We start from the raw sequence: 21,198 nt of genomic DNA on the forward strand, positions 1-21,198 counted from the left end.
CACAGTGGCCAGACCCCGTCCCCCGCGCCTGTCTGACTCCGCTCGGGACCTTCGGATGAAGATGGGGCTCTGCCTCAAATGCGGGGAGAAAGGACATTTCGCAGCGGATTGTGGAAGCCGCCAGCAAAAAGACAAGCCTCCGACGCTGAAACTGAAGACCCCCCTGCCAGCAAAGAAAGGGCTTGCTAAGCCGAAGTTTTCAAAAGCTCTCCAAGCTGCTCAAGACCCCACCGCCGGCGAGCCCGCCGCTGCCGAATCAACTGACGACTCCGAACCCGAACCGGCGGAAAACGAGAACGGCCTGTTGTGAGGGGCGCAAAACGACAGGGCCGTTCCGCTGATGCGCCACAGGTGGTGAGAGAGACCCCATCTCTTTTTTTCGTGACTGTCTCCTTGATCAACCCCGTTCTTGGCACGCATGTCCGGGTGAAAGCTCTGGTTGACTCGGGTTGTGGGAGAGACTTGATTAGCCCTAGGGTGGTACTGGGACTCGAGGCGGGGGTCACCGTTTTGAAATCACCCATTATTTTCACCCAAATGGATGGGGCTCCTATGGAACCATGCACGCATGAATCCATGCCGCTGCGCCTGAAAGCAGGCGATCATTGGGAACAAAGGACTTTCATAGTTACTCCTAAGTCTCAGTTTGACTTGGTCCTTGGCAGCCCTTAGCTTTTTACTCACGAGCCTTACATCCTGTGGGAGGAGGGGAAAATACAGTTTGTGTCCCCCAAGTGCACCGCACATAGCTGGGAAGCGGGATGGGGTGATAAACCGGCTGTACAATTTCCCTGCGCTACACTCAAACCAGAAGAGTTAGCCTCTCTTCCCCCCGAATATAGGGACTTGGCTGGGGTTTTTGGAGAAGAGGAAGCTGATAAGTTGCCGCCCCACAGACCCACTGACTGTACAATTGAACTTTTGTTGGGCTGTAAATTGCCCAAAGGGAAAATTTATGCGATGGGGCCGGCCGAAAAAGTCGAACTTCACAAGTTTATTGACAAAAATTTGGAACGGGGTTTCATCCGCCCTGCGTCTTCCCCGTTTGCGGCTCCTGTACTTTTCAGAAAGAAGAAGGATGGGGGGCTCCGCTTATGCACTGACTACCGGGGGCTGAATGCGGTTTCTTTATCCAATGCTTACCCTCTTCCTCTCATCAAGGATCTAGTGGCTGAAGCCACAAAAGGGAAAATCTTTTCCAAACTCGACCTGCGGGACGCATACTTCCGAGTGCGCATACGGGAGGGGGATGAGAGTAAAACGACTTTCAACACACCCTTGGGTCAATTCGAATACTTAGTTATGCCGTTCGGTCTTCAAGGGGCTCTGGGGGTCTTCATAAACCTTATTAATAAAGTCCTACATGACTTTTTATTTAAAGGTGTGGTTATTTACCTTAATGACGTATTACTGTACTCTCAAAACCTACCCTCTCACATTAAATTAGTTCGCAAAGTCCTACGCACGTTACATAAGCATAAACTGTTTGCCAAGCTGTCTAAATATAAATTCCACAAGCCCTGCATTAACTTTTTAAGTTACCGCATTTCGGGGGGGGAGAATGTGGCTGCACAACAGCAAGCTGTCATTGTGTTCTGTGTTACTTGTACGGCTGTACAGTTTATTCCTCCCCCCCCCTCTGCCGGCTAGCCTGTATTTTATTCTGCTGTAATGCTTAAGTCAAACATCTGGAGGACGTGGTGTAGGAGGTGAGCTTGAATGCTAGCTTGTTGCCTTTAGAGCCTGGGAACTGCACCTATATTATGTCTGGAGATAGCAGTGTTCCCAGGGATTGAGCGAATCCCTTCAACTTCTACGCAGACAGTTCTAGTGGCCTCATATGCGCAAGAACTTATTAGAGTTTGTCCGGACTTGCCACACTTGTGCATTGACTAAACCAGGGGGGGGGAAGCCTCCCGGCCTCTTGCGACCCCTGCCTACCCCCTCCAGGCCGTGGGAGGTGGTCTCCATGGACTTTATTACTGATCTTCCCTGTAGCAAGGGAAAAACTGTGATTTGGGTGGTTGTGGATCTGTTTTCTAAGCAAGCCCATTTTGTGCCTTTCTCTTCGCTGCCAACTGCCCACAAGCTGGCGAAGGCTTTTCTGTATCACATTGTGAGACTCCATCTTTTACCATCTAAGCTAATTCCAGATAGGGGCTCACAATTCGTTTCCAAGTTCTGGAGGGAGCTCCTGTCAATCATGGGGGTGGAGCAAGGTCTCAGCAGTGCTTACCACCCTGAGACCGATGGGCAAACCGAACGTGTGAATCAAACGCTTGAGCAATATTTACGTTGTTTCACTAACTACCAGCAAACTGACTGGTGTGATCTGTTGCCTTTGGCTGAATACTGTTACAACAACACCTTGCATAGTTCTATTGGGATGTCTCCTTTCAAGGCTGTTTTTGGTTACGATAGCCCCCCTCTACCCTTTTTGAAGGGAACTACTATTTCCCATGGGGGGGATGCTAGTTCCTGGTGTAAGTCATTGCAAGATGCATGGCCTCTATTATGTCAAAAGCAGCTTATAAGGCCCAAGCAAATAAGGGACGGGTGGTGGAATTAAATTTAAAACCTGGTAATCTAGTGTATGTTTCTACTAAAAACATCAAGATGTTAAGACCGAGTAAAAAACTAAGTTAAAAATTTATTAAGCCTTTCAAAGTACGTAAAATCATCAATAACGTTACTGTTAATGTTAAACTGCCAAAAAATCTAAGGGCTTTACATTCTGTTTTTCACATGAGTTTGTTGAAAAAGGATCCTAATACCTCTCCCTGGAGGCCCTCGGTAACTCCCCCTCCGCCTGTACTACTTGAGGGGGATGAACATTTTGAAGTTGCAGACATCCTCAACTCCAAACTGAAACGTAGTAAACTCTAGTACCTCATTGAGTGGGTGGATTTTAAACCCCAGCACCGCGAATGGGTGGAAGAAGGGGATATTCAAGCCCCTTATCTAATTCGTAAGTTCCACAAAAAATTCCCGGACAAACCGGGAGGCCTCCCGCCCAAACCAGGAGATCTCCCGCCCTGCCCGGAAGACAAAAAATAAAATGTATTTTGGAGGGGGCAGTATGTCAGCAAGCTGCCATTGTGTTCTGTGTTACTTGTACGGCTGTACAGTTTATTCCTCCCCCCCCCTCTGCCTGCTAGCCTGTATTTTATTCTGCTGTAATGCTTAAGTCAAACATCTGGAGGACGTGGTGTAGGAGGTGAGCTTGAATGCTAGCTTGTTGCTTTTAGAGCCTGGGAACTGCACCTATATTATGTCTGGAGATAGCAGTGTTCCCAGGGTGTGAGCGCGCAGCCGTTTCCTTTTACCCGCCAGCGGGAAAGTGTTCCATTGGTTTGGTACCTTATTCAAATCCCTTTATTATGCTTGCCCTGTCTGTTTGTACCCATTCCTAACAAAGGACTTGTTTGAGTATCTTTCCAAAGCTTTGAAATAAATTTTGCTTTCCTGAAACGTGGATTTATTCTCGATGCTTGGGGATCTAACAGATCCGCAGGCCCCGCCTGGAAGTCAGCGACCCTGAACTATCCAGCACGGCAGCCTCCCTGCCTGTCCAGAGGCGAGAAGGCGTGGGATCCCGCACAGGCGGCAGAAGGGGACCCGGGATCCAACGCAGGACCCTCTTCAGGCCTCTATAGCTGCGGTGGGGCATCTTGGGGCCAGGCCCCCTGATTTACCACCTGGGCCCCCTGACCAGTGTTCCCTCTCAGCTGAGTGAGTGTGAGCTGGCTCACAGTTTTTCAGCCTCCGGCTCGCATGTTTTTGTCTTGGCTCAGAAAGGAGGGGGCTCCAGAGCAAACAAGGTTATGCAGCGGCCACATCGCCCACTCACAACTTCAATGCCGGCAGCTCACAAAGGAGAATTTTTGCTCACAGGACTCCACGGCTTAGAGGGAATGTTGCTCCTGACTTCCCACCCAGCCGGTTTGTTTTATTTTTCACACGCGCCACAGCCTCGCTGCGCTGAGCCATCGCCCTGCCCTGCCCTGCCTGCCGGTGCCCGTGCCTCCCTCTCTACTCACTTTTAAAAAACGTTTACTCTCTTGTCGCTCCTGACGCGGCCTGGGGTGTGTGTGCTGGGGAGCCCCCCGACTTATTTAAATCCCCCCCCCGAAGTAAAAAACCCCTAGCTATGGCCCTGACCCTCTTGGCATCCTCTGGGTGCCCCCCCATCACAGCCCACCCCCACCCCCGACTCACTCCAGGAGCAGCCGAGGGCCTCCATCCGCAGGGAGATGCTGCCGTGGTGGGCGGTGGGCAGCAGGCGCAGGACGCGGGCCAAGACGGGCGGGCTCAGCTCCTGGTGCACCGGAGTGGACCTGTCGGAGTTGCCGTCCAGAACCTGGGAGAGGGGAGAGCAGAGTCCGCAGTGGGTGAGACTGGAGAGGAGATTGTGGAGACAGCTCAGCCAAAGGGGCCAGGAAACGCTGGTCTGTTCACGCACAACATTTCAACCCAGGCTCCTCCCGTAAGGGTCTCAAAGTGGGTATGAAAGCAGGAAGAAGAAGGCAAGTAGGTTCTTATACCCCGCTTTTCTCTACCTTCAGGAGTACCCAAAGCGGCTTACAATCACCTTCCTCTCCCCACAACAGGCACCTCGTGAGGCAGGTGGAGCTGGCGGAGCTCTGGGAGAGCTGTGACTGGCCCTAGGTCACCCAGCAGGCTTACACGCAGAGGAGGAGCAGGGGATCAAACCTGGTTCTCCAGAACAGAGTCCGCTGCTCTCAACCACGACACCACGCTGGCTCTCAGGTACTGAATGGGAGGAGGCAGCTCTCTCAGCTTATGGAGAGAGGACACCGCTGGCCCCTCCCCTCTATCTTTTAAGGGGGCCCATGATCAGAACACCCTCCCCAAACTGATTTGGAAATCCAGACAGGAAAGGAAGCAGCGAGGGGCCATCCTCCAGCCCTCCCTGTGATGAGCAGCTCCGGCCTCTGCAGGATGGAGGGCACCAGAAGCCACCCAGGTGGGAGGTGGGCAGGGTCAGCCGGGCCTTGGCAGGAGAGTGTGACGTCCTTGCCTATTGAGGCAGATGGTTTTACCTTTAAAACACTCTCTGTGTACCTAAATTTGGTAGATTTCTGCTGCCACCAGGAATTAAAAATTCCAAATCTCTCTATTTTGGTAGAATTACCCAGGGTCTGGGCACTTCAGAGGACTATGTGGCCCTGAGGAAGGACTATTCTGATTCCTGAGATAAGTTTAAACAAAAAATGATTAATTTAATAAATAATAAAATAGGTCTCTGGTTAATAAGAACTGTTGCTGATGAAAGGAACGTGTAAATATAACTGGCAAAGCTTGGTGTCACAGTCTCTCAAACTCCCAAAACTCCACTCTGACAGGTGTAGACAGTCTAATCTCTCTCTCTCTCTCATCTATATAGCCACACAGGCTGAACTCTTTGTCTTATTCACACAGAATAGACTCAAAAACTCCTATAGTCACACAGACTATGCTCTCTCTTCAAACTTCACACACAGAATCTCTCACATAGACACCCCTCCTCTCACACTCTCAGTCACCAGCCAATCACATCACACTTGTCTCCCTCTATCACTCTTCTTACAGTACTGCAGTCAAACTAAACTTTTAAAGAAACACACATACCAAAAAAAGAAATCATTACAGAGAGGAAGAGGAAGTAGGCACCCCTACCTGGGCGTGCTGGGAGGCTGCCGCGCTGGGCCTTGCCCCTGTGTAGTTCTGAAAGTGGACACCGTCCTTGCTATAGGCCAGCCGGTAGTGGGTGACAAAGCCCCCCACCGGGCCCCCGCCCTGTGTGACCACCGCCGTGATGAAGGTGGGCCGCCGGAAGTCCACCTGGAAGTAGGGGCTGGGGTCAGCCTGGTGGGGGCTCCAGCCCACGTCTGAGTCCTGCCTGCAAGGGAGGGCAGAAGGTGACGGTGAGCGGCACTCATCCCCCGGCAACAGAGCAGTTGCTGAACCAACAGGGAATAGCATTCAAAACCAGACTTGGGAAGTGCCACTGCCCCAGCATCAAGGCCGTCTCTGGGATTCTCTGCCCTCGCATTGTTTCCCTCCCAGAGGCCACCAGAGGTTATACAAGGTTGCCAGCCTCCAGGTGGGGCCTGGGGAATCTCCTGCCATCACAACGGGTCTCCAGACTGCAGAGATCAGCTCCCCTGGAGAAAATGGCTGCTTTGGAGGGCGGGCTCTCTGGGATCATTAATTTATTTATTTATAATCAAATTTATACCCCGCCCTCCCTGCAAAGCAGGCTCAGGGCGGATTATAAGAAGAAGAGATGGGATTTATACCCCGCCCTTCACTCGGCGTCTCAGAACGGCTTACAGACTCCTTTCCCTTCCCCTCCCCAGGGGCTGAGAGAGCTCTTTCGAGGACTGCCCTTTCAAGGACAACTCTTGTCAGAACTGTGGCTTGCCCAAGGTCATCCAGCAGCAGCTGCAAGAGGAGGAGTGGGGTTTCAAACTCGGTTCTCCCAGATTAGAGTCCGCGCACTTAACCAGGACACCAAACTGGCTCCATTACTCCCTGCTGAGGACCTTCCCCTCCCCGTATCTTGCGCCCTCTCCAAGGCCCCATCCCCCACATCTCCAGGGATTTCCTAATCCAGTGTTGGCAACCCCGTGAACATAGTCTGCAGAGCCTCCACCAGTGTCTCTCGCCTATCCCTGGCCCTCTTCCGACCGCCGGCCTCCACTCGCCAACCATCGTCCCTGCCTCCCGCCTCTTCTCCTCCGCCACCCACATTCCCCTGCCATCCCCACAGGACACTGCTCTCAAGGCAGGTCCCACCCAGGGCAACCCCCAGGCTCCCTTACGCATTGGGCGTGGCGCTGAGGCGGCCGGCATCTGGAGGGCTACCGTCTAGGTAGGAAGAGGAGCTCAGTTGCTGGCTGAGAATGCGTCCGTCGCCCAGGCCAAGGGGTTGGCTGCAGAGATCTGGGTGAGGAAGTCCACAGTGACCCACCGTTTCAGAGCCTGTCGCCCCAGGCCTCTATCCCCAAGGACTGCAGAGTGGGTTCCCAGTTCATCACAGCAGCCCTGACCCACGCAGGTGAAGGACCAGGTCAAGGCTTGGTGCTGATTCTGGGACTTTCCAGCCCACTCTCATGGAAAGAAGTCCCCTTGAGGAACGAAGCTGCTCCCTATGGATCTGCGAGGGGGCAGGCAGAGGCCGGTGGGGGGGGCAACGAACGTCAGAAAGAGGAGCACCATACCTGGTGGGGTGGGGCTGAAGCCTTCCGGAAATGGCCATCCACCTGGGGACACCTGTGAGGATGGAGGAAAAGACACATCTCCTGCTAGTCAGTCTGTGCTCCTGCGGGCCTCCGGGCCTTCTTCACCACCTACGTTTTTCCTTCCCATCAGGCAGAGGGCCTCTTCCCACACACTGGAATAAGGTTGCTAGCCCCCCAGGCTCTCCCACTTCTGGGGGCTTCAATCCGTCCCCGGCCAGCTGGCCGGCGGGTGAAGTCCACCCCAAAGCCTCACCCCCAAGAAGAAGAAGAAGAAGAAGAAGAAGAAGAAGAAGAACAGAAGAAGAGATTGGACTTATACCCCGCCCTTCACTTGGAGTTTCAGAGCGGCTCACAACCTCCTTTCCCTTCCCCTCCCCACAACAGACAGACACCCTGGGAGGTGGGTGGGGCTCTGAGAGAGCTCTGAGAGAAACTGCTCTTTTTCCAAGAACAGCTCTGGCCTGAACTACGGCTTGCCCAAGGTCATCCAGCCAGGTGCAAGTGGAGGAGTGGGGACTCAAACCCGGTTCTCCCAGATTAGAGTCCACGCACTTAACCACGACACCAAACTGGTGAGCGACCACCCACCCCTCTCCCTCCCCTCCTGCCCGATTTAAAGGGCTTCAGCTGATTGGCAGGGACCACGTGGCCCACCAACCAGCAGGAGGGCCCTTCAGATCTAGCAGGAGGGAGGGAGAGGGGCAGTCGCAGGCCGCATGCTTGGCTTGCAAAAAGACCCTTTAAAGTCATTAAAACCAGGCCAGGGCATAAAAAGAAACGCCACAGAGCCTAAAATATACAGGTGAACCAGTTCCAGAACAGAAATCAAGCCCACTGTCCCTACTTTCTAAACGATCAAAGCTGCACGTGCAGAGGTCTGAAGGGGGCCCCTCCAGTTCACGCCTCTGGGAGCCCTCTTTGGCCCACGGTGGGTCCATGCGGACTAACTGAATGTGGGTGCTGTGGGCATCAGAAAGAAATGCAGTCATATCAGCAGTGTTCCTTCTAAGCTGAGTTAGTGTGAGCTAGCTCACAGTGTTTCAGCCTCCATCTCACACATTTTTGTCTCAGCTCAGGAAGCAGGGCTCCAGAGCAAACTAATGTATGCAGTATCCAAATCGCTCACTCACAACTTTAATGCCAGGAGCCCACAAAGTGGAATTTTTGCTCACAGGACTCCACATGCCCTCTCTGTGGGCATGCATGCCATCGCCCCAGCCAGGCCCAGACCATTGTTAAAGTGTCGAATTCTCTGCCAAATAATTGTAAGTAAATGACAGCATTTGGGATTGCTTTCCTTACTTTGTTTGGATCATCTTAAGTTAATGTGAGTTGTGTTTTCTAAAGTAAAACCTCAGTATCCAGATTAAATTGCCATGTTGGCACTTTGCGATAAATAAGTGGGTTTTGGGTCGCAGTTTGGGCACTCGGTCTCTAAAAGGTTCGCCATCACTGGCTTAGAGGGAACAAAAGGCAGAGAAGGAGACAAAAATTTCCACAGCAAGCAGTCAGATGGGGGGGGGTTTACCCAGCCCACCCTAACCCTTAACCCTAACCGTAACCCTAATCCCGAACCCCTAGGGCATGCGCAACAACAACAACCACAAAACCCTGCGGTGCCTCCTCTCTGTTTGGCTTCCTCTGATCATCAGACACTCTCACAAAGCGGGAGTGGTGTCCCCCCCCACTTTATCTCCCCCCCCCCAGGGCAGTCTCCAGCTCCATACCTGGGTCGCGTAGGGCACAGACGGCCTCTCGAGGGTCCACGGGCTGAAAGAAACAGTGCAGGAAGGAATGAGTCTTCTCGTGGCAATTGAAATGACAGTGTGGAAGCACCACGGGTGGGGAAATTCTGGGGAAAGACGGAGGACGGACGGTGCCCAGGAAACGCCCACGCATGGAAGCTCTGCCACCCACATGCAGGCCTCGGCACTCGCAGCGGTGATGAGAGCAATCAAAAGGCTTGTGCGGGACATTCCCTTCTGCTGCACAAAGACTGGGCCCTGGCACACAACCGGCTTTCCTGGGCCTCTCAGCTGTCAAAAGCCTCGCTCTAAGCAGTGTTCCCTCTAAGATGAGTTAGTGTGAGCCAGCTCACAGGTTTTTAGCCTCCGGCTCACACATTTTTGTCTCAGCTCGGGAAGGGAGGGCTCCGGAGCAGACTAACTGATGTGGTAGCCAAATCGCTCGCTCACACCTTTAATGCCAGGAGCTCACAAAGTAGAATTTTTGCTCACAGGATTCCACAGCTTAGAGGGAACATTGGCTCTAAGTCCTCCTGAACAGCTGGGGAGGAAGTTGGGTGCCCGTTATGGGTTTGCCAACCTCCAGGTGGGGGCCTGGAGCTCTCCTGGAATTAGAACTGACCTCCAGACTGGAGAGATCAGCTCCCCAGGATACTGCAATCTATATATCTAATTCCGAAGATGCCCCCTGGTGTGTGGATATCTAAATCCGCACATCGGGAGCACCTGGGGGGCGGGGAGATTTTCGTGCACATTTGGGGCAATCCCCAGGTGTGCACAAAAATCTCAAACGTTGGGAAAAATATCGGGGGGATACTCAAATTCCCCCCAAAACTAACAGAGCGGGTCCCCTTACTTGTCTTAATCTAATATTGTAATCTTAATCTAATGTTACTTTTAGTATATACATATTGGAATTTTAATGTATACATTTATACACATGTTGTTAGCCACCCTGAGCCCGTCGCGGTGGGGAGGGCGGGACATAAATTTAAATATAAATAAATAAATACAGCAGCTGCGGAGGGTGGGGCTCTTCCCAGGTTCCACCCCATGTCTCCAGGAACCTCCCAGCCAGGAGTTGGCAACCCCAGCCCAGTGAGCAGCAGCAGCTGCTGTAGAAGGTCTGGCTGACTTTGTGACTCCTCGGCTCACAGTGACTTCCAACTTCAGGCCACTCGGCAGGTGAGAGCTAGAGAATGCGGGCAATGGTCGGTCGCACGTTAGCTGAACTTGTCCCATCTATGGATTACCTGACGGGGGGAACTCTGGTCGTGGAGATGCAGCCGGCCTCATCCGTGGCATCTGGGCAGTGGGGGGCCCCATCGCATCTCTGGGCCACCTCGATGCAGACGTTGGCTAAGGCACAGTGGAACTGGGAGGGCAGGCAGACCTGCGGGGTGGCAGGCGACAGCGAAGGGGCAGCTCCTGGCAAGGGGGGTACAGAGCAGAGGGTGGGCAAGGGGGCCATGGACCAGCAGAGTGCCGGAAAGGGGGTCCTTTCTGTTGGGTGTTACAAGTCAAAACACTTCAGTATTTACAGGGTTAATGATGTTTGTTAAGTCACATGTTTGTTGGTAACCAATCTGTTTAGACAAGAGAATGCTCGGGAACTTTGGAGCTAATTTGCTAGTCTGATTGGAAACCAAGGTGTCAAGTATTTAGCATATTGGCCTCTCCTCCCGTTCTTTGTTCTGACCACAGAAGGAGACGCCCTTCGGCTCTTCCCGTTTTACCTTTTAGATGTAAGGATGTAGACATATTAGCTCTTTGTTATTTTCATATCCTGTGTACCTTTTTCCCATGTTAGCTTTATAGTAAACTTTTATATTTTAATACACACCATGGACTCAGTCTCTTAATATTCTGCTGACTTACTTAAAAAGAATCCTAAGACTTTCCCTTGGGGTTGACCCCCATGCTGCTGCTCCCAACTGGAAAGAGCCAAAAGCGTGTGTTGACAGCCTCACAGCATGGCCAGATATCCACAACTGTGTGTGTAAGGGATATTGTTATGTATTGGGACTGAAATCATCCCTGACTGAATCACCTCACCCCAGAGACTGGCTGAGCTTGGAGCACAAGAACAATAGCCAACCAGGACTCTGGAATAAACCAAGCAAGTAGTAATGTTATGTAAACAGCCTATCACTGGGAGTGGGGTGTGTCTGGGTGTGGCAATCGCATGCTATTTAGCGGAGCTGAGGCTCTGGAATCTTGTCTTGTAGTTTTGCTGAAATCACTGAATAAACCTGAGCTGATCACTGCAGCATGGGGAAAGTCTTAGGATTCTTTTTAAGTTAGTCAGCAGAGTATTAAGAGACTGAGTCCATGGTGTGTATTAAAATAGAAAAGTTTACTATAAAGCTAACATGGGGAAAAGGTACACAGGATATAAAATAACAAAGAGCTATGGTAATATGCCTACATCCTTGCAGCTAAAATGTGTAAAACATTCTGCATGTACATAGGGTTGCCAAGTCAATTTTTCTTACCGGCGGGGGAGCCTCGCCGGGCTCCGGGTGCCATCCGTTGATGTGCACGCACGCGCGCCGCCAGCACATCACCAGAAGTGACGTGCGACGTCAATCACGTTGAAGGCGTGGCCCCGATCAATCGTCGGAGGGAAAACCATAGAGTTTTCCCTCCGACGATCGGGGCCACGCCCCCAACGGCATTGCAGTCGTCACCTCTGGTGACGCAGCCACGCTGCGCTTCGGGGGGTGGAGTTCCCCCCAGGGCCCGATTCCGCGGCAGCGGGAATCGGGCCTCCGAAGCGGGGGTTTACCCGCCACCTGCCCCCACTTGGCAGCCCTACATGTACACCTTCCAAAATCGGGTGTGGAGGAGTCCTTGGGGCTTGCCCGCTCCCACCCACCCCATCCTTGGCTCCCAGAGACAGGGCTGCCACTCACCACAGCGGAGTTCATCAGAGAAGTCCCCGCAGTCGTTGACTCCGTTGCAGATGGCGCCGTTAGGCCCTGCAGGGACGCAGCCTCCGTTCTGGCACTGGAACTCGCCTGTTCGGCAAGGCCTCCCCCCTGGCACTCGAGACGGGGTCACAGGGAGCTCTGGAGACACTGTGGAGGGCAGTTGTGGTTCATGAGGTAAAACCAGCAAGGGTGAGAAACAAGACACAGCAGAAGGTGACAGTGAGCCAGCCGCGAGGGCTGGTGAGGGGGGCTGACTGGTAGGCCTGGGTTCCAATCTCCACTCTGCCACAAAGCTCCCTGGGGGGGGGGGTGAGATGGCCACGGCCCTCCACTGGTAACCGCTGGGAGACTTGGAGGGGTGGAGCTACTCGGTGCCCCACAGGATCACTTCTGGCTTCAGTGACCAAGTCCCTCACTTTTCCACAACACTGGGAACTCAAAATGCCTTACAAAATAAAATGGACAAAATCACAATGTAAACAAGTAAATACAACAGAGGGGCAATGCCTCCCTCTAATCTGTGGAGTCCTATGAGCAAAAATCCTACTTCGTGAGCTCCTGGCATTAAAGTTGTGAGCAAGCGATTTGGCCGCTGCATAAATTAGTTGTCTCTGGAGCCCTCCTTCCTGAGCTGAGACAAAAACGTGTGAGCCGGAGGCTAAAAAACTGTGAGCGGGCTCACACGAACTCAGCTTAGAGGGGACACTGCAGAGGGGTATGAAGGGGAGGGGCAACAACAAACCCCAGCTTTCAATTTTTAAGGGCACCCCAGGAAAAATGGTTGGGGTTTCTCAGCATCAGAACAATAGCACCATCTTCTGGATTCTTCTGTTCTTTCAATGAGTGCTACAGATCTTTGTGCTACGGTGACCACTGCTGTTTGAATAGGCTGGCGCAGACTACAGGGGGCACTGCCAGATGGAGAACTTCAGATGTTGTGGGGAGGGGAAGGGAGAGGAGTTTGTAAGCCGCTCTGAGACTCCCTTGGGTAGTGAAGGGCCATGGGGTCTAAATCCAATCTCCTCCTCTCCTTCTATATTTAAAGTTGGGATTTTTTTGTCCTCCAGTTGTTTAGGCCCTGGAGACAACACCATCTCCCTCCCTCAGAGAGTCTACTTCTGGCAAAATGCTATAACAATATTCAATTGCCATTAAAAAAAAAAAAATCTGAAGAAACCCTTGTTTGTGCAGGCGGAGGGCACTTCTGGGGAACCCGGGAATGGTGACTGCAGGGAAACCTCCCATGCGGAAAGCCCCAGTGCCCCCATGCTCTATCGGCAACCGCTGCAGCGATGGGGAAGCCCCACAAGATTGTCCCCGTCTGGAAAACACCGCGGATTCAACCCTTCGAGCCACAGCCGCTTGAGACTTTTCTGCCTCAAACTGAATCTCCTTTCTTGGAGCGCAGCCTGACGGCTCCTCCTCCGAGGCACCTCCAAAGCCCATCGCCATCTGACAACTGCATTCTACGTCTCCGGCACACTCCCTCCACCACCACCTTTACTTTTGCCCTTCCTGCCCCCTCCCCACTCCCACCAGGCAGGTGGTCTTGGGTCTCGGGAGCCCACCTTTCCCACAGCCCAACAGCTCCATGCGCAAGAAGATCCCGTTGTGGAAGTCGTGAGGCAGGATGCGGACATGCCGGGCGAGCACCACATGCTGGAAGGTCCGCACCACAGGGGTCGAGTCATCTGAGTTCCCCTGGAACAGCTGGACGGAAGTGGAGGAAAGCTGAGAACTCTCCTCTGGCACTCTTAAACACGGCTGCGCGTCCGAGCCAGGACCTGCCTGCTCCAGACACACCCGTGCCCGTGACAAGACCGTCCAGGACTCCCACAAGGCCACACACACGGTTCCCACTGCCTTAACGTGCCCTCCCCACAATGTCTCCTAGGCATCACTCCCAAATCAATAAATGCCAAATACAGCAAAAAAACTAGAAAGACAGGAACAGACCCACAAAGACCCAACAGTCACAGTGCCCTGGCACTGCACTCCTGCGTGAGATGGCGCCTGTCAGCCACTATCCACCCCCCACCCCGTGCACCCTCAAGGTTATGCGGCACCTTGGGCTCATGCGTGGCACCCACTGGGGACATCTCAGAGCCGTCATGCCATCTCGTGCCATCCGGACTGAACTGCAGGAAGAAGCTGGTCACGTAGGCATCGGAGGATCCGGCTCCTTGCACCACTACCCCTGCAGAAGGACAGAACAGGGCACGACGGCTGTTGTCCAGGGCGGCTCCTGACTTGACTCTTGCAAAGACACTGAAGGGGACCATCCTCTCAAGTACACCACTGACACGGAGACTTCAAGACCTTGGTGAATATAACTGAGCTTCTGCAAGCAACAGTCCTTTTAGCACAACTGACCAGCCTCTCCATGCCAGGTACACCAATCGGCACGCCCCACCAGCTGAGGATACCCCCTACCAGGGGTCATTTCCTGCAGGAGCGCACAGGAGCAAAGCTCCGGCAGTAAAGCACCCAGGAGGGCGGGCACATGCAACAAGCCCCACCCCCTGCTCCCAGCAGCCTTCAGTCAGAGTAAGAAGCAACCAGGTAAGTTGCAGAGCCCCCCATCCAAAACAGTCCAGTGGCACCAGGTTTTATTCAGGTACAAGCTCTCCCTCCTCTGCGAGGACAGATCTGCACGTTTCCCCCCCCCCAATAGCTAGCAATCCAAAACAGTCCAGTGGAGCCTGAGCGGTGGGTGTTGCCTTCTGAAACACTTCCGGTGATGTCAGGGGGTGTGGCACATGCAAATGAGTTATGCTAATGAGTCATGCTAATGAGCTCCTGCACCTCTTTTTCCATGAAATGACCCCTGCCCCCCACCATGCATATACCGCTCCTAATTCTGCTGTAACGCCCTTGCTATAGTGTCTCTGTAGGAGAAGGAGGGGGGGGTGTCTACAGATAAAGGGCACCCTGTGGGTACCAGATGGACAGATGAGGCTGGTACCTGATTCAGGCCCCCCCACCCCCCGATGACCAGTCCCCTACCTGTAAGGTTTCTGGGCTCCCCCAGATCCACATGCAAGAAGGGGGGCCGGGAGAGCAGCTCAGGATACACGTCTGCTTGGGGGCCCCACCCCTGCAAATCCGAGTGGGGCAGGACACGGTTGAGGCGAGCCGCATGCGCCGGGTTCTCTGGCTGTTGTGAGGAGGCGCTGAAGCTGGTGTCTGGCAAGGAGGCGATGCCCAGGGGGCTGTAGCAGAGGTCTGCAGCAGACAGAGGAGGAAGGCACAGGGTCAGGAGGGGGGCCTCCAGCACCGGCAAGGCACCAGGCCCCTTGGGGAAGCAGCGCCCCCCTCTCTCTGGAGAAATGCCCTCCACCCACAAACTCACCCCAGCATTTCAATCACTGGGATTGCCCTCTGGCTCTGTGTTGAAAAGCCCAGCTGCAGACTCAGAGCTAGGGGATGAGCCAGCAAGCTCCAGCCACAGAGGACTTGGGGGCTTCCGTATGCTCATGGCTCTGGCCTTAGGAGGGCACCCTGCCAGAATACCATACCCCAAACGGAGAGAGGCTGTTATATGGCTGGAAGCTGGAAGGGCTGCGTGACCTGGGGTGGGGGAGAATATGGACTCTTCCCAAGGGGAGAATATTAATTTCCTGGACACAGAGAAGAAGCTCTTTTGCATCTTGCTCTTGTCTTTGGAGAACAAGTCGTACAGGCCTTTACCTAGGGGGACCATTTTGTCCACATGGCAAGGGAAGGGACCGTGAGGAGAAGCCCCAGTTCAGAGAACTACGGTAACGGGGAACTTTAAACAAGTGCAACTTTGAAGGAGGAGGAGGAGACTGGATTTATACCCCGCCCTTCATTTGGAGTCTCAGAGCGGTTTACAATCTCCTTTCTTTTCTCCTCCCCACAACAGACACCCTGTGAGGTAGGTGGGGCTGAGAGAGCTCTCTCGAGGACTGCTCTTGAGAGAACAGCTCTGGAAGAACTTATGAGTGGCCCAAGATCACACCAGCAGCTGCTTGTGGAGGAGTGGGGAACCAAACCTGGTTCTCCCAGATCACCAGTTTGGCGTAGTGGTTAAGTGTGCGGACTCTAATCTGGGAGAACCGGGTTTGATTCCCCCACTCCTCCACTTGCACCTGCTGATGTGACCTTGGGTCAGTCACAAGCTCTGGCACAGCTGTCCTTGAAAAAGAGCCGTTTCTGTCAAGAGCTCTCTCTCAGCCCCACCCACCTCCCAGGGTGTCTGTTGTGGGGAGAGGAAGGGAAAGGAGTTTGTAAGCCGCTCTGAGACTCCAAGTGAAGGGCGGGGTATAAATCCAATCTCCTCTTCTTCTTCTTGTGTTCTTAACTACTATATCAAACTGGCTCTAGTATGTTCTGCTTAGCATCATTTACGTTAAGTATTGAGTCTAGGGAACAGAGAACTGCATGTTTTCACCTTTTCTTTGTACCCTTACTTAGCCTGAATGCCTGAACAGACTGTGTGTACTATTTGTATTCATTTAGTAAATATTCTTATATTTTGAGCACTCTGAACCTGACCTCTGTCAGTTGACACTGCCGTAGTCCTTGGAATGTGTGGGGGGGTGCTTCTCCTCCTGCTTCTCAAAAGATGTCTCCAGTCTGGCTTGTTGTCTGTCTGTGTGTTTTTTGACCTTGGTTCCCAGCTGCTCCTGACCCTCTGGGAATGAACGGCTCACCTTCCCCCGCTTAATTTGACAACTGCGCCATGCTCATTGGCTTTTGCTTGTCATGGGAGGTGTTTTGAAACTATATCTTTGGGTGCCCTGCTGCTTTAGGCCATTCCTAACAAAGAACGTTCATGTATCATAGTTATGGACCACCAATAAACAGAACACAATAAACAGAAGGGCTGAGTTATTATCTTGTAGGAGTTGCTGGTAACTCGGCCCTACCCCACCTTCCTGATTAGATATAAATGACCTGCCTACCTTTTTTCTTCTCACTTTGACACAGAGAGTACTCCATCTTTCTGTGTTATACCTCTGAGGATGCCAGTCACAGCCGCTGGCGAAACGTCAGGTCCTACAATGCCAAGACCACAGCAAGACAACCCGGAAAATCTACAACAACTAATGAACTCCGGCCGTGAAAGCCGTCGACAACATTTATTTTCCTTACTCCTATTTCACCTTCCTAGGATTGATGCAAGAGGCCAAAGTCAAAATTATGCTGGAGATTTGGGGCCCCGGCATGCACTTTAGCCAAGGGGGTGGGTTTCAAGTAGTCAGAGCGTGCAGGAGCTGTCTTTTCCCCCTGGAGCAAGCAGAAGCCCATGAAGGTTACTGCAGTTGGGGGAGGGGAAGTGCAGGGGGAAAACCCTTCCCTAGAGCTACCGCCCTGATGCAACCCAAAAGATTTAGGGGATGTAAAAATGTCCGAGGGTCAATGCTCCCTTTGCCAAACACAAGGCTAGACTCTCGGAAGCTCGAACTCCGAAAGTCACGTTGGTCTCTCAGGTGCTCCTGGACTCGAATCCGGCTCTGCGGCTGCAGACCAACAGGGCTACCGTCCTGAAACAGTCTTCCTGGGGGAAGTGTGTGCCATGTGAGTGTCTGAATCGATCCTCGGAGGAGCCCCCTGCTGCTGGGCAGAAAGAGGCAGGCAGGCAGGCGCTTCGTGGGCCCTGGGGCAGCCGCTGAGTTTTTGAATAGGCAGAGGATCCTCCGGCACGTGGCTGAACGGACACGGGTGGGCCTTATGGCGCAGAGACTCACCACCAAGCGGGGGCAGAGGGAAGGTGCTGAGCGGCACGGGTGTGGTGACGGCAGCTGGGCTGGCCCCACTGGGCCCCAGGGGCGTGACTGCTGGCTCGGTGGGCATGGCCGTTTGGTTCTCACCTACATAGACAGGAGGCAGGAAGGCAAGACAGAACAGTCATTCTTAACCAGAGTGGGTGGAGAGCAGTGTTCCCTCTAAGCTGAGTTAGTGTGAGCTAGCTCACTGTTTTTTAGCCTCCAGCTCACACCTTTTTGTCTTAGCTCAGGAAGGACGGCTCCAGAGCAAACTAATTTATGCAGTAGCCAAACCACTCTGTTATATAATGGGATTGAACCATCCCTGACTAAATCACCCTAGAGACTGGCTGAGCTTGGAGCAAAAGAACAATAGCCGACCAGGACTCTGGAATAAACCAATCAAGTAGTAATGCTTTGTAAATAGCCTATCATGGGGATTGGGGGTGTGGGGTGTGTGGTGTTTTGCATGCATATAAGCAGGGCTCCAGCCCTGCTAGAGTTGTTTTAGAGATAAGCTGAAATCACTAATAAACTATGAGCTGATCACTATACGCGTCTCGAACCCGGTATATTTCACGCTCGCTCACAACTTTCGTGCCAGTAGCTCACAAACTAGAATTTTTGCTCACAAGACTCCACAGCTTCCAGGGTGGAGAGCTACCAATCGTGTGGAGCAGTTAGAGTTTTAGGGAGCCTTTGGGATTTTTTTCAAGCGCTTCTCCCCTCTTGCAACGTTCACCAAAGGAGAAATGTTTTCTGCAGCTCGCCCTCATCCCAAACCCAGACGTCCCTTTCGAAGGGGTGCCCAGCAAACAGGGATCAGGTGGGACTGGGAGCCGAGAGTCCTTCCCCAGCGGAGGCACTCACCAGCTTCCCTGCAGTAGCAACAGGCGTCTCCTCGGCCCTCCACGAGGACTCGGCCCTGCGAGAAGAAGGGTCAGACTCACCCCAGGGCAGTGGGGACAGGCTCAGAGGCACCCTGCCTCGTCGGCCGGCCTGGCTCAGGGCCACGGAGGTCTCCGGCGGTGGCAGGGGGGGTGCCCGGCACTCACCTCGGGGCAGGCCACGGTGGTGTAGGGGCAATACTGGGAACACTGCACCGTCAGGTTGGGCAGGCACTGGCACACTTGGCACTGCCCTGACCGCCAGCGGTCGCTGATGGCGTGGGTCCGGCCGTGGTGCTCACACTCCTCGCACGGCTCCGTCTCGCACCTGGAAAAGGAGGGGGTGTGTGAGGGTGAGTGTGGCCAACTGCCAGGCGGGGCTGGAGCTCTCCTGGAACTGCAACAGATCTCCAGGCGGCAGAGGCCCCCTTGGGGCACACAGAGGCTTCGGAGGGCGGGGCTCTGTGACATCACACCCCTGCTGAGGTCCCTCCCCTCCCCAAACCCCACCCTGCCCAGGCTCCACCCGAAAATCTCCAGGGATTTCCCAGACCAGGGCTGGCAATCCTAGTCAGTAGACTCGAGCAGTGTTCCCTCTAAGCTGCGTTGGTGTGAGCTACAACACAGTTTTTTAAGCCTCCAGCTCACACATTTTTCGTCTTGGCTCAGGAAGGAGGGCTCCAGAGCAAACTTAATTCATGCAGCAGCCAAATGGCTTGCTCACAACTTTAATGCCAGGAGCTCACAAAGTGGGATTTTTGCTCACGAGACTCCACAGCTGAGAGGGAGCCTTGGACTCGAGCCCACAGCACAGGGAGGGGGGGAGGAATCCTGCCATGGTTTTGAGGACCACTTCCTGCAACCTGTCCTGTCCCCCCCTCCCTCCACCCATTCCAGCCTCGGCACCCAACCTGTGAATGCAGACAGGCCATGCCCTTGAAATGCCGGCAGCACGGATCCCTGCTTCTGACCCTTCTGAGGAATTCTCCGGGCTCACGGGGGATGGTGAGAGCCAGACTGAGAGGGGGTGTGTGGCGTGGCCTCGGTCCCCTCCCTCCCCCTCGCAGGCTCACCTGCGGGCCTTCCGGTAGATGCCACGGCACTGGCGCCCGTTCCCATGCTTGCTGGGGTTGTTGGGGCTGCGGAAGGACCACTGGATGCTCTGCACCCCGCAGGGACCCAGGCACTCGCCCCAGGGGGACCAGGACGACCAGCCGCAGTTCACTGTGGATGGGGAGAGGAAGAGTGTCACCATCGCCCCTCTGCTCCTTGCTGGGGGGTGAATGCCTGGGGCGAGATGTTCCCCCGCAAGGGCTGGGGGGGGGGTGTGTGGAGGCCCCCACAGGACCAGCCCTGCCTACCTGTGCACTCCGGGTTTTGCCGGCAGCGCTTCATCTGCCCATCCTGGCACGTGCAGATCCGGCAGTTGACCTTCACCAGCTGGCCAGGCCAGTAGCGGGTGCCCTCCACCTGGCAAGGGCATTCCCGCGGGCGCACACAGCGCTGCTCGCTATCCAAAAGCAGCCCTTCGGGGCACCAGCAACCTGTGGGAGGGGGAGACACAGTAGGAGGACACGGCTGAGACATGGAGGCAGGGGCTCTTCTCACCCAGCGGGATAACTTTTTCATTTTGTTTGGCCTTCCGTCCATGACCCCCCTCCTTCCTAACCAATGTTTTAATGGCTGCTTTTATGTTTCGTGTGTATTCTAACACTGCTTTTTATTGTTTTGATGGGGCCTGTTGGAGGCGGTTTGGTTTTAATGGTTTCTAAATGTGATTTTATCATGCGTGTTTTAAATTGTTTTAAATGTGTTTTAAATTGTTAAATCCGGCCAACCTAGCACTTCGAAAGCAAGAAATTGCAAGTAGATAAATAGGTACCACTTCAGTGGGAAGGTAACAGCGTTCCGCGCGCCTTGGTGTTTAGTCATGCCGGCCACATGACCACGGAAATGTCTCTGGACAGCGCTGGCTCTTCGGCTTGAAAACGGAGATGAGCACCGCAACCCTAGAGTCGGATTCGACTGGCTTTCAAGCAAGGGAGACCGTTACCTTTTACCTTTAAATTGTTAGCCTTGGTGGCCCTTGTAAGGGCAGAAAGGTGAGATACAAATTTGGTAACTAACCCTAACCACAACCCGCCTCCGTTTTTTAATTCCATTCGGCGTCTGAGCCAATCAGGGCTTTGGTGCAGGTTATCAGCAGCCCTGTAGCTAGGGATTTTGGGGGGAGGGAGCCCGGGGGGGGCACCAGCTAATTACATCAAAGGCTCCAGGGCAAGGAGGGGTCTGCTTGGCGTGCACCCACACAGCCCCCCACTAGAGCCTTCCTCCGAGGCGAGCCAGAATTCCAATGTTAATAGACACTAAAAGGTCTAGGAAAGCTGCCCTGTTTTAAAAAAAGAAAAGAGGAGAGCGGGGATCAAGCTTCCTCCATCACCCCTTCCCTGAGCCGATAATCTTTTCCGAAGCCTGGTGCAGAAAATCCATCAGGAGGAGCTAACTGCGGCAATCTGACCAATGTGTGTGTGACTCAGTCAACCACTGGTTGCTGCTGGGTCCTAAAAATACTCATCTGAGATGAGCTCAAACAGGGAGATGCTGGCTCAGATCGATCAGGGGGTGAGGGGGCCGGAGGGAGGGAGGGGGAGCTG

The 21,198-nt window shown here is 53.7% G+C and overlaps 1 protein-coding gene across 1 annotated transcript in view; it reads right to left on the minus strand.

The window, feature by feature from the left end:
* Positions 1-21,198, minus strand: part of SSPO (SCO-spondin) — a 184,388-nt gene that overhangs the window by 93,187 nt on the left and 70,003 nt on the right. Inside the window, exons 35-48 of the mRNA XM_015412955.1 lie at positions 19,906-20,088; positions 19,618-19,768; positions 18,713-18,872; positions 18,528-18,582; positions 17,640-17,762; positions 14,932-15,150; positions 14,016-14,122; positions 13,494-13,635; positions 11,908-12,072; positions 10,246-10,420; positions 8,975-9,099; positions 6,828-6,948; positions 5,680-5,902; positions 4,219-4,360 (exon numbers count right to left, since the gene is read on the minus strand). Coding sequence (XP_015268441.1) covers positions 4,219-4,360; positions 5,680-5,902; positions 6,828-6,948; positions 8,975-9,099; positions 10,246-10,420; positions 11,908-12,072; positions 13,494-13,635; positions 14,016-14,122; positions 14,932-15,150; positions 17,640-17,762; positions 18,528-18,582; positions 18,713-18,872; positions 19,618-19,768; positions 19,906-20,088 — 2,091 coding nt within the window. The remainder of the gene's footprint in view (positions 1-4,218; positions 4,361-5,679; positions 5,903-6,827; positions 6,949-8,974; positions 9,100-10,245; positions 10,421-11,907; positions 12,073-13,493; positions 13,636-14,015; positions 14,123-14,931; positions 15,151-17,639; positions 17,763-18,527; positions 18,583-18,712; positions 18,873-19,617; positions 19,769-19,905; positions 20,089-21,198) is intronic.

Source organism: Gekko japonicus, unplaced genomic scaffold, assembly GCF_001447785.1.
Source record: "Gekko japonicus isolate JY-2015 unplaced genomic scaffold, Gekko_japonicus_V1.1 scaffold2050, whole genome shotgun sequence".
Lineage (NCBI taxonomy): Eukaryota > Metazoa > Chordata > Lepidosauria > Squamata > Gekkonidae > Gekko > Gekko japonicus.